At 33.1% G+C, this 13328-nt stretch overlaps 1 protein-coding gene across 1 annotated transcript in view; it reads left to right on the top strand.

Moving 5' to 3' along the window:
- Positions 1-13328, top strand: part of NEGR1 (neuronal growth regulator 1) — a 909858-nt gene that overhangs the window by 377308 nt on the left and 519222 nt on the right. The window contains exon 2 of the mRNA XM_060005942.1: positions 10301-10533. Within this exon, the coding sequence (XP_059861925.1) occupies positions 10301-10533 (233 nt within the window). The remainder of the gene's footprint in view (positions 1-10300; positions 10534-13328) is intronic.

Raw genomic sequence — 13328 nt, 5'->3', positions numbered from 1 at the left:
CTTTCAACACATCTACATGAACATCTACATGAAGGTATAATAGAGTTATAAAAGATATTGGGAATGTTTTTGATGATAGATTACTGTAATCATATCATTCTGACGGAGTTAAAAAATTGAGTGGTGTTGCTATAACAGGATTCTTTCTATCATAGTTTGATTTAAGAAAACAAGGTTCCGTAGAATTGATTCTAAACTCTATTTCACGTGAGCAAATAGCATCCTTATTTGCACAAGAAGGTTTTTTGCATGTGTCTAGATAAAGACACCTCATTAAGACATCCATTATTATCTATGTAAAGCAATAAAAAAGTTCAATATTTATCAAAATGTATGATATATATGATTTAATCAGTTGTATACTATTAATGATTGTAAAAATAAATTCCTCCATAATATTTTTTATACTTAGAGCCTTCCAGTCATAAGAATTTTTATACTCAATTTACATATTTAATTTTACTACAGAGAAGATAAGGTATCAAAAGATTTTAATTTTTAAAAAATTTATATTAGAATCAAATTATATAGCACAAGTGGAACGAAAATATGAGTTTGAGGAGAAAGAGCAACAATGTAGCATTTTTTTAAAAAACAGATCTTGTTCATCTTTTAAAAAAAATGACTGATAGTGAATATCAAATCACTATGTTATTTAGATTTTCTTGGATGCATTTAAAAGTGAGAATTAACACATTTAAAAGTGAGGATTAACAGTTTTATCTTAAAATATCCATGTTTATAGTAATCAGAAATTATAATTTTTGCAAAGACCTTAGCTTACAAAAAAAATTTTAGGGCTTCCCTGGTGGCGCAGTGGTTGAGAGTCCGCCTGCCGATACAGGGGACACGGGTTCGTGCCCCGGTCCGGTCCGGGAAGATGCCACATGCCGCGGAGCGGCTGGGCCCGTGAGCCATGGCCGCTGAGCCTGCGCGTCCGGAGCCTGTGCTCTGCAACGGGAGAGGCCACAACAGTGAGAGGCCCGCGTACCGCAAAAAAGAAAAAAAAAAAAAAAAAATTAGGTGACAATTTAAAAACATGCAATAGTTTACATAGAACCTATTAGTTTCTATTTAGTTTATATAGAAAATCATTTTATGGACCGTAAAAGCAAAAAGAAAACAATTGCTCACCTTAACTTCATCTCGCTGAGTTTGAGAAGATCACTGTGCTCATGCAATCTGCAAATAGAGATTCATAATCATGTCCTAGAGTTATGAGGAAAATTAACTCATAAAACCTTAAAATAATTACAAAGTATTTTCATGTATATTTTTCCTTATAACTTTATAAATCTATCTGCCATGCAGAGTCTCATTTAATCTTATACCAAAATAGGAATTAGTACAAGTGGTGCTATCTCCATTTTGCAAATACGTGAGTAAGGCTTTAATAGAGTTATTTTAATTGAGTCCAGTTACTTGCCCAAAACAATTGCTAGTAAACCAGGGACTTGGTATCTAAACTTAAGTTTTGAGTGTCAATATAACTTTAAAAAAAGGCAGTAACACTGAAACTCTCTTTTTTTTAACATGCTCTGCCTATAAGAGAAGGAAGTACAATAAAAAAAAAATCTTTTCTGGAAGTTCAAGGAAGGTAAAATAGGAGAAGTACTTTAAGGTATGACATTCATTTATCTGCAAAATTATTTCTTGTAAACCAGCCCTGGGCTATGGCAATGTAGATAACTAACACTTTGCTCTATCGAGCCAGGCTCTATGAATGCCTTTTTTTTTCCTCCTTCAAATTATATTTTATAGCACAAAGGGATTTTGGTCATTGATGATGGTGGTAGTTTGTTTTGTTTTAAATATCAAGTTAACCATAGGAAGGTGGATTGAAAATAATTATCCTTAATTACATACTTACCATGTATCTGGCTCCATCCTGAGCACATTTAACAAACAAATCCTCATTACAATCTTATCAAATAAATAATATTACTAATCCCATTTTACAGGTGAGAAAACTAAGGTAAATTAATTTGCCCCAGGTTCCACTGCTAGTGCACAAGAAAGGTAACATTTGAACTCCAATATTAACTATAATTGATCACTACATTATGCTGCTTCTCAAGGACAAATAATTTGTCCCTGTGATCTAACAAAAACTTAAATATGACACTATTTTTAACTTTTAGCATATTTTGAGAAAATATAATCAGTTTAAATTTGTTTGCAGGAAGCAGATGAGAAAAAAACTACATTTTTTTTCCCTCTGGGATACGTTCCCTAATTTGTATTTTAAGGCATATCTCATATTGAAATATGGCTTAGTTTTCTCAAGAGAGGACAGGTAAATATGGATTAATGGCTACTTTAGTTAATGATCACAAGGCTGGTTTTAATTAATTGTGCTATGTAGCCATTCTTTATTCATAAAGTAAAATTTGTGCTCAGAATACCTTTTATTAGAAAAAAGGCAAGAAGAAAAATCCATCGGTGACCAGTAGAAAGTTTAAAGGTCAACATTAAGCAGAGAGAGAAAGAGGAAATAATTATTTTTGTTTTTTAAATATCTGTATTTACTGATGCTGTAAAGTGGCATATACTTAATTAATTTGACAAAATAGTTGAGTTTAGAACATTTCTGTATAGCCATTTGCTGTTTCTTATTTTATCATCTGTATTTATATGCAAATAGAATACTTTCCAAATGATTTAAACACAAAGATGTTTACTGGAAGGAAGTAGGTGTTTGATGGAAGGGAGTAGAATTGCTGATATTGTTTTTGGTACAGGATTCCATGTGTTTTTTTTCCTTGTTTTAAGAGTGAGGTGTCTGTATCTAGCTCCATCCCTAAGAAGATGGGATAAAGAGGCTTGCCTGGAGCCTAGAGCACTATCTCTTCACTTCTTTGGACCTGGCTGCATTCTTCTTCTCTGATATTGCTGTTTTAAACACCTCCTGCGTGCATTCTGAATGTAGTGTTCATTCCCTTTATAGCTCCTGAGGAGAAAGTCCAACTTCTCCAGGAAGCATCTGCCAGGGAGATAGCACTGCAGACAGAATTCTCCCCACAGCGGTTCAGAGGCCCTGCCAGTTAACAAAAATCTTGAAGCCCTTACAAATCCAAATATCTCACATTTAAGTCCATGTGGGAGAAAGCAAGTGGTTTAGTTGAATTTAAAAAGTAGAAATGACAAAGAAATTTCCAGTTTGATTCCTAAGGCCATTTGAACAGAGCTAGTCTTAAACTAACTTTTCAAATATGTAACTCCTCTTCCTTTTTACATTCTCTACCTCATTTATCCATCCTGAATTCATACATGCACCATTTTTAATGTAGAGATAATAAGACCTACCTACCTCTCAAAATGCTTTTGTGAGTGTTAAATGAGATCATATATGAAAGTATTTTCCATACCACTTAACCAATAGTCAGTATTCAGCAAATGGAATTTCTTATTCTTATCAAGACAAGACGATCATAATTAGACTTTAGTAATAGGCCAAAAATGTCAGTACGTTGCACAAAGACTTTCCTACTTTCTTTAGTCAATATATAGGCTTTCTTTCACTCTATCCATGCTTATTTTACTTAATAAATGTTAATTCATATGTTGAGTGATTTACAAATAATGTATTGAAACACCCTAAAAGTAAAAATTCCTTGGCATTGCCTCTTCTAAACATGGTCAGACAGGCTAAAGTGGAAGCTTGACTTAAATGAGACAATGAAAAGAAAAAGATAAAGCAATTTGTAGTATTATAGAAAAGCATGGTTTGATTATCAGTTAAAATGAGTGATTTCAATGTCTGGAATTTAGAGATTAATCCCAAACCAAATTTTGATTATTTCTTAGGCATTTAATATGTTGGGTTTTATATATGTATATATACACATACATGTATATATGTATATATATACATATTATATATGTATGTTTTAAAAAATACATACACTATAAATTTTGCATTAAAATAAGACTTAAAGGTATGAATTAATACTATTGCCTGATCACAATAAAGTTCACTTCTTTCATTAATTAGGTATAGAATGTATGAAAAAGCAATAAAAAAAATTTTTTAAAAGCTTTATTATTTTCAGTGTTCTTTTCTCTGTTTTACAATATCAAAAATACGTATGTTTGAGAATTTGCTGTTATAATTACATAGTAGCTCATAACTTTCAATCTCTTATCCAAGACATTTTTAATATAGCTTTATTATTACAAAGATGTACTAGAGTAAAATGTATAGAAAATCAATTTCTTTCTCTTACAAAATAAGAAATCAACATTATTTGGGTTTTTTTGTTTGTTTTTTCTGTTTTTTTTTTTTTGTGTGTGTGCTACCATGTAAAAAGTAAAATATTCTGGGCTTCCCTGGTGGTGTGGTAGTTGAGAATCTGCCTGCCAATGCAGGGGACATGGGTTCAAGCCCTGGTCTGGGAAGATCCCACATACCGCAGAGCAACTGGGCCCGTGAGCCACAATTACTGAGCCTGCATGTCTGGAGCCTGTGCTACTCAACAAGAGAGGTTGCGATAGAGAGAGGCCCGCATACCACTGTGAAGAGTGGCCCCCGCTTGCCACAACTAGAGAAAGCCCTTGCACAGAAACGAAGACCCAACACAGCCATAAATTAATAAATTAATAAATTTTTAAAAAAAAGTAAAATGTGCCCAACATGGCATATTTCCCATTCTAAAAATAAATGTACATGTGTCATTAATATTACTTACATACTTATGCCTGGAGGTTTAATGAAGTTATGTCATAATAAGGTTATTATGATGCATTACAAATTTCTATAAGCAAGTCATATGTTACATAACCTCTCTGTGCCTCACTTCCTTCGCTGTAAAATCGGCAAAATGATAACTTGACGGTACCTATCACAAAGGGTTGTTGTGAAGATTGAATGAGAAATAGATATCATGTGCTTAGAACAGTATCTGGCAGATAGTAATGTTAGTATATATATTATTATCTACAAAATAGTATTGAACTGTTACCTGCAGAAGTGCATTTCTCACTTAGAAATCTCTTTAAATATATTTTGAAATATAATTTTCACCATCTATAAGGGTGAGTGCTTCATTAAATAAGTTCATTAGACAAATTGATGATTCTTTGAAAATCCACAATTTGAAATCCAAATTATGGATTTCCCTTGACAAAGTCATGCATGCCCTACACTTGCCAAAATAGAAAGATAATAGGAAGTATTTCACCCATAATATTATATATAAAGATATTATTGTCTAGTAAATACTACATGTTATGTAATATACATGTATACATGTATGTTTATAATTATCTGTATCCATATTCATATCTATACCCATATCAATATCTATTATATTATCCAAGGAATAACTGGCATGAAAGACATTAAGAAGAGAACAACCTTAAAAACAAAGGCAAGTGGGTGAGGAGATAGAATTTGTTCTGTTCTATTTAATCTCTACTTTACTTTTCTTACCTCATATTGGCCTTGAAACCAGGATATCAAAGCTCTCTTTGTATGCAGAATTAGCATGGAGGTTGTATGATGTTCTGAATTTTTTAATTTTTTCTGTGTGCTTTTGAAAGTTCTTCTGTCAAATTTAGAACTTTGTGATATGATGAAAAGACAGCTGTGAAGGTAGCTGGCCAATCCCTTCATAGGTAGATCATTTTCACATGGTTTAGCTTTGATTCCAAGGGAAATTGTACTTTTCTTCTCTTATTAGTTAGTACCTTTAATAGGGGCTTTCATTAACCAACACGTCTTGAGAAAAGCTGGTCTTTCTCCATCGAGCGGAATAAATCCTGCTGTGTGGGGTAATGGTAATGGTGCTAAGGCTTATGTTTTTGGAATGTGTTACAGGGAACTTAGAGATATGAAAGGAAAAAATCATTCTTCAGCAGCCACAGACTTAATTTCTTAATCGAGTTTAAAAAATAATAAATAGCCAAATATGCTAATTTCCACTAAGCTCTCTGATGTCCACCTTTCAGATTTAATCACCACAGGAGATAGTGTCACAGAGAGAGTCTGTTAGAATTGCTCCAACATCATTTTGTTCAACTGGCACCTCACCAAGAGGGACTTTATACCCTCAAAATAAGGACCTGCCTGATACGTACAAATGTCATTTATAAAGGAGCTTCTTAAAAGATTTCAGAAGCAGCAGTGTCAGTCTTATTAGAAAAGCATTAACTATCTTAAGCCTGGGTTTAAATAAATAACAATCTTGAACAAAATGAAGTATTAAAGCTATTTTCTATACATTTTCCAACAACCAGATGTTTGGAACTATGTTACACAACATCCAGATGATTGAAAATTTAAGTGTTTGTCATGATATTTGTCTTGGTGTTAGCACAGCTTATGCTGAGGAGTGTATTTTTGGAACTGCTTCAGTCATCTCCCTATAAAGTAGGTTGTCTAGAAGATTTTTTTAAGTGGGGGGGAAAAACTTTCAAAAAAAGCTGTGCCATACTCAAAGGATATATTCATTATTAAACATTTTATTCAGATTATTTCATTATCTAGACTTCAAAGGGATCCTAACATCACTAGCTGTTAAAACGTTCTATTTGGAAGTCCAGAGATGAAAAATGAACCAAGTTTTTGACCCGAGAACTATTGCTTCATCCTACTCTCATCAGTGATATGATCATCTTTGCTTTACCAACCTCTCTCTCACACATTAATTTCTCCATCCTAAACAGGAGAACCCCTCACATTTGCTACTGTGTAACTTTGCTACTGTGTAATATATTATGCAGACCTCTTGGGGAGGAGAGTTCCAGGCAGAAGAAGCAGAAAGAAATGCCAACTTCCTGGGGCAAGAGCAAGTGTGATTTGTTGGAAGCACAGCTGGAGGCCCAGAGTCTAGAGCAGAGTAAATGGGAAAGAGTGGGAACTGACAATGTCAGAGAAGCATCAAGGGGCCAGATTACATAGGACGATTGGTCACTATAAGGATTAAGAATTTTTCTTATGAGTGAAATAGGAAGGCTTAGAGTTGTCGATGATCTGATTTAAACTCTAAAGTTCATTCTGTTTATTATGGGGAGAACAAGGTCAAGGGCAGAAGCCAGAGACCCTCAGACAATTATAATAATCCATTATAACAACAATTTAATTACTGTATTTTCACTTCCTGTTCTTTATGATGGTTCATCATGAATATAATTTATCATCCTTGCTAAATTATAAATTCTGTGTGGGCAAGGATTCCAACAGATTATATCTTTACACATTAGTGTTCTTCAACTAAAAAAAAAAGTTTGATACCCAAAGAGTACAAGATGAAATTCACACCACTTCTGTCCTTTTCCCACCCTCCCGCTCCCCTCTATCATACCCTAAATACTTTCCTTCTTTCCAGAATTTCTTCTTAATACAGCATACACATATCTAGCAGTACCTCTTTGTGTACATGAAAAAAACAAAAACAAAACAGGGGGGAAGTGGAGAACAAAGAGGAGATAGATAGATAGGAGACAAAGTCCTTTTTCTCAAGGAATCGTATGTGTATATGCCTATTTCATATATTTTACATAATCATCTTATAGTTGAGCTTAAAACTACATACAGTATGTATAAGTATCTTATGTTTTTATAAAAATAGAAAGTCATTCCTAGGCCTTGCTATTCACAATTTGTAAAATTCCATATATGGTAATTTGAGTTATTTAGGTTCTACTTCAGTAGTGTAATCTGAGAATTGCTCTACAGAAGTCCAAGGAAATAATACCCCAATTTTCTTTTTTTCCCTGAGTCTCTTTCAAGGGTCTTCCTAGTGTATGTCTTGAAAAGCTTTGGGTTGGGACCAATAATAATTATGGAAGATAGTTATCCAAGCCGAGGAGACACAAAGAGCCCCCCCCCCACCTTTTTTTTTTTTCATTTTTCTTAGTGAAGAAGTTAGAATCTCTTCTTCTGTGAAGGTCCCTGGCATGCCAGAACAGAGGAATAGTGCTTATGCTAAGATTACGAGTTAGAACCCAGATCAGGTCTATGAAATCTCTAGTATCTAAATACTAGTTACTCGCTGTGGTCTTCCTGATACCGCCCCCCCAAATAAAGGTAAAGCTGCTGCTGTCTCTAGGGAAAGGGAAATGCCAGGCAGAGTGTTCTAAATCAGACTTTCATGGTAAAATATCCATTAATGATTAATTTTCTGCTTCCTTTAGAATAGGACAGGTTAAGCAGTTGGTCACATTCAATAAATAAAAAATTACTTGCAGTAATGTCTGCAACATTCTAATCATCTTCCCATTTCTGAAAACTATTTTAAAAGTCTGTGATCTGCATTACGGTGAAAATGACATTGAATGTGGAAATAGAAGGCTTGATTATGAATTCAACTTTGCCATCCACTAACAGTGTGGCTTGGGCAAGTCATTTAACCACAAAATTCCATTTATATTCTAAGGATGAATTGAGCATAGCAATCTATACCTCACAGGGTTGTTATGAGCACCAGATAGGAAAAAGTGTGAAGGCCACAAATGCAGAGGTCACACAATAAACATTTGATGAACCCAGATATTAAATACAGACAGCGGAATTATCATAATCCTAGTAGTGGTATTTCAGTGTTCTATGCTATACCAGTACACATGTGATCTTGTGAAATGGGAACTATGTCCCCTGTATCTTCTTTCTGCATGTTATTAAGAATGACAATATACTATAATTGTTTAATTATGTCATTAAAGTGGGTTTTATTTTCTTCATTAAATACATCAGGAAAAGCTTTTCAATTAACAATGACCTTTATGACTTCTACTAGTTTGTATTCTGTAGATGCTGAAGCTGACTGCAAATTAGATTCTGCAATGTACCTTGTTCCTTATTTTTTCACCCACTGATTAGTTTGATACAGTTGGCAGCAGCCTACCCTGTTGCTTTCAGCTTGCAATTTTGTAGCAATCTCAAAACACTGTGTTCAATCCCCCAAGGTGTTCTGTAGAAATGCTGTCAAACTATTCCGGTGTATGTGTATTTTCATTCTGTAGCTGTGCTTTGTACTCATTTAAGAGAACCAGTCTTTAATTTGTATCAGAACGTTTTCAGGTTGAAACTTAGAATGCCAGTCCTCAGCAAAATCACTGATATATGACCACAGCCTTCTGTTCTAAATCTTGATATGACTGACTCCTATTAGATACAAAGCTATATTTTTAAATTTTGTTATAGAATACAACTCTGAATAAATGGCTTCAAATTTGGCCTTAAAATCTAATAGTAGTCATCATGCTTGCTATTATCATCTAGCTCTAGTTTACCTTTTCAATTTTGTTTCTCATCCCTCCTACCTTATATCCCATGCTTCTCTGTACTTCCTTAACATGCCTGGCTGTCTCTCTCACCTTTCCCGGGAGTTATCTGCATATAGCACCTCTGTCTAGAACACCACATCTTCCACTCTTCATCTCTTTATCTCAGGCATTTTTCTATTCTAGAAAGCCTTTTTCTGTACTGACAACAACCTTTCTAAGTCAAGTAACCCTCGTTTGTCTCTCATGTACCTTGTGCCTGATTTCATAAAAATATTCTTCTTTCTGTATAGTATTAATTGGTTGGCTTAATTAGATTGTCCTCCTTAGTAGACTAAAAGTTTTGGAGAGCAAAGGCAATACCCTTTGAATCCATGAATAGTAGATGCTCCATACGTGTTTTTGTTGGATAAATGAATGCTTTCTGGAAAGCATTTCAGTTTATTGAAAAGACTGTAAGAATTTGCTACTAAAAGTATTATATTAGCCTCGCTACATTTAATTACAACAGCAATATTATCAGTGAAATGCAGTTCATAGTTTCAGTGTACGGGTCTACTGCTCTGCAAATGCAGGTAATTTTAAGAATAAACATGTATATGGTGCCATTCTGTGCTTTATGTATCTGGCACATTATATTCAGAATTGGATTGCGTTAAACCGGGCTAGCTCATGAACCTATTCTACTTCTTATAATTTCAAAGAAAGAAATGTGTTTTAATGTTGAAATTGTTATTTGAACTAATTTAACCTTATTTAAATTTACTTGTCATCCAGACAGAATAAAAAAGGATTTTGACTGGCTTTGAATTAAAATACACACACACACACACACACAAACACACACACACACACTTAAAAAACAAAACTAAACCAAACTGTAGGAAGATATTGTTTCATATTTGCTTTGGGAATGAAAAATGTACCAGTGTGTTCATGTCTCCTGTGTTTATAGCTGATGTTTGCATTTGATGCAGTGCCATAATTCAGCATATGGAAATACACTCAGAACAAAGATAATATTGTCTCTCATTTTCATTTTGATTAATAATGTTCTGTCTCTGATAATTTGTAGGTGTTATTTGGAAGATGGAGCTTCAAAGGGTGCCTGGCTGAACCGGTCAAGTATTATTTTTGCGGGAGGTGATAAGTGGTCAGTGGATCCTCGAGTTTCAATTTCAACATTGAATAAAAGGGACTACAGCCTCCAGATACAGAATGTAGATGTGACAGACGATGGCCCATACACATGTTCTGTTCAGACTCAACATACACCGAGAACAATGCAGGTGCATCTAACTGTGCAAGGTACGCATTTCCATGTCTGCTACACTTAGAAATGTTCAATATTTAGATATCAAAATGACTGAGAGGTAGCTGACAATGTTGAAAGATATGTTGTCATTGTTTTCAGGGATTTATGTTCCTAGATTCCATTAAGTATAATGGCTTTTATAAGCATACAAATCCCCACTTACTGAGATCAAAAATTATCCATTAACATCACATTATGATTATTTTGTATATGATCCATTTTGTATCTTCCTATGAGTCACCCCTTCAATAAATCTTTGAGAACCCATGGTTGGTACATTAAAATAAATTTTTGATAGCCTATGATGGCTACATTAAAATATTAGAACTTCTTGAAATATGAATAATAACTCTTTAAAAGTAATCCTCAAGCTTTCCAACACTCTGTCTCAATTCAGCTTCTATTTACTTTGATTCAAGTCACAATGAAAAGAAGCAGCCTTCTAGAATTACTTTATTTAAATATAGAATAATTGAAAAAATATGGTTCACAATGCTTTATACTTTGATTTACTTTCAGTAGATCATAAATCATGCTAGCTAACTTACAATCTCCAAATATAAACAGAATCATCCAATTATTTTACTTTTCTTGCATACTAAAATATAAGAGCATGTTTATCCTCAACACAAATATGTTTCAAGGAAAATATAATTATAATGCTAGTAGAATAGAAAATGTGTATTTTTGCCCTTTTGCATTATATCCTCATGCTTTATAGATAAACCATGTGTTGGTTGCATAGAAATAGTATATTGTGGAACTCAAAATGACATTGCAGCATTTCTAAGTAAAATTAATAACAAATTATATGATAATGTAGTGCCAGCGAATGCATGTTTTATTCCTATCAGGAAAGCTGAATTTGCAAGTTAGTTGTATTATTTCTGAGTTTACCCTTCAAAAATCAACAGTAAATATTAATTTAGGTACATGGTTTACATTCAGAAAAGATTGTTATTCTACAACTTTATTAATTGAGCTTTATTTCCTCACATAAAGGTAAAACTGAATTCAAACAAAGCTTCAATTATTAGTAAATATTTTAACTTTGTGATAATGATTAAACTTATTAAACAATTAACTTTAAGAAGGAAATTATAAATTGAAGAGTAAGGCAGTGAATTTCCTCAGTGGTTTTCCTTATTACAAATCATTGAAGACTTTGGTGATTTTCCTTATTTAAAAGCATATAAGAAAATAATAAAGTTTTCATAAAAGTCCATCTTCATTCAAAGATTATCCAGAGATTCCAGAGGGCAGTTTATCCAGCTTCAAAAAATGACATGAGATTACAAGACACAAACACATTTCTTCAGTTATCCAAGCCTAATTCTGTTCTCTTGTTTAGTTCAGTGCCTTTTGACTTGAGTTTCTAGTTCAAACACTGCAAAAAAATTTTATTACATGAGGAAAAGTACACTTAGATGGTAATATATTTGAGTCACTTGAGATAAAGACATTTTGCTTCTTATATGTTTAAACAATATACTTCTGAACACTAAAAATATCCCTCTTTCCTTTTTTCTATTCTCTCTTATTCCCTGTTAGGCCCATATTTTTTAACCAGACCCCAAATACATATATATATGCATATATACATATATATATATGCCCTGTTAATGAAAATGTTAATTTCCATAGAATTTCTTCATAACTTTATATTACATAGGTTGTTTAATACTGTACACAGTTTTAAAACTGTTACATGCCTTACTTTGGCACTCATTTTTGCTGGCCAGTATAAACTTTTGGGTACCATTTTAGGAAGAACATTTTACAAATGCACTTATTGAATTTTTTATCAGTATAATATTTTGTTCCTCTAGAAAAATATAATTTGTGTTACTGTTTTGATGTGTGTGGTTGGGTCAAATTAAAAGCTAATAATTTTACAGTACTTATGAACATAATTACTTATTAGAAGTTGATTGACATGTGGGCATTTACATTAATAAAGTTCAGGGAACAAATTAATAGGCTTGTCAGTCAATTCAAGAACTAAATAAATATCTTAAAAAGTCAAACCCTACTTAAGCTACATTTCCTCTCAATGAACAAAAATAAACTGATGTGCACATTTCTTCAGTCTCTAAATTTGTTAGGTTGTCTGATACTCAGGAGTATTTGGATAATTTTGAAATATATGTTCATTGCCTAATAATTTGTCAAGCCTTGATTCAACAAGATAAAGAAATTTAGCAAGTGAGAAAAAGCTATTTATTAATCAATGACATTATCAATCAATAATGTCAAACACACATTGGCTGGTAAAAACAAAGCTCATCTTTAATTGTTGAAACTATGTACTCAAGGGAGCTATTTTTAAAAAGTCATTTTAGAAAGGGGATAATCAAAAGGATATCTTGCCCACACAGACTTTGCGCATGGGAAATTTGTTTATGTTATTGATTTCTCAGAGCTATTCATATCAATAAATGGAATAATTGGGGAGAAAAGACACTGGAGTAGGAGTCGGAAAACCTGGATTCCAATCCTGAATTTTCCCTCACGAAATGGGTAATTCTCAAGCCTTTCTAAACTTTAGTTTTCTCATTTGAAGGACGAGGATTCAGATCAGAAAATCTTAAGGTCTGTTCTAGTCAAAAGCAAAAAGATAAATGACAGGGGGAAAAAAATCCACTGTGACTGTTTGCTTTTGATTTGAAAGGGAAAAAGTTTTTTAAGTTAAAACATGAAAAAAAAATTTCATAACACTTGTACTGAGAACCATGCAAACTAATTTTTACACAGTAGCTCCTTCTAGTATTTATTCTGCAAGTGCGTT

This window comes from Delphinus delphis, chromosome 1, assembly GCF_949987515.2.
Source record: "Delphinus delphis chromosome 1, mDelDel1.2, whole genome shotgun sequence".
NCBI lineage: Eukaryota > Metazoa > Chordata > Mammalia > Artiodactyla > Delphinidae > Delphinus > Delphinus delphis.
Note: the sequence above shows the minus strand (reverse complement) of the source record. Positions and strands in the feature narration are given on the sequence as shown.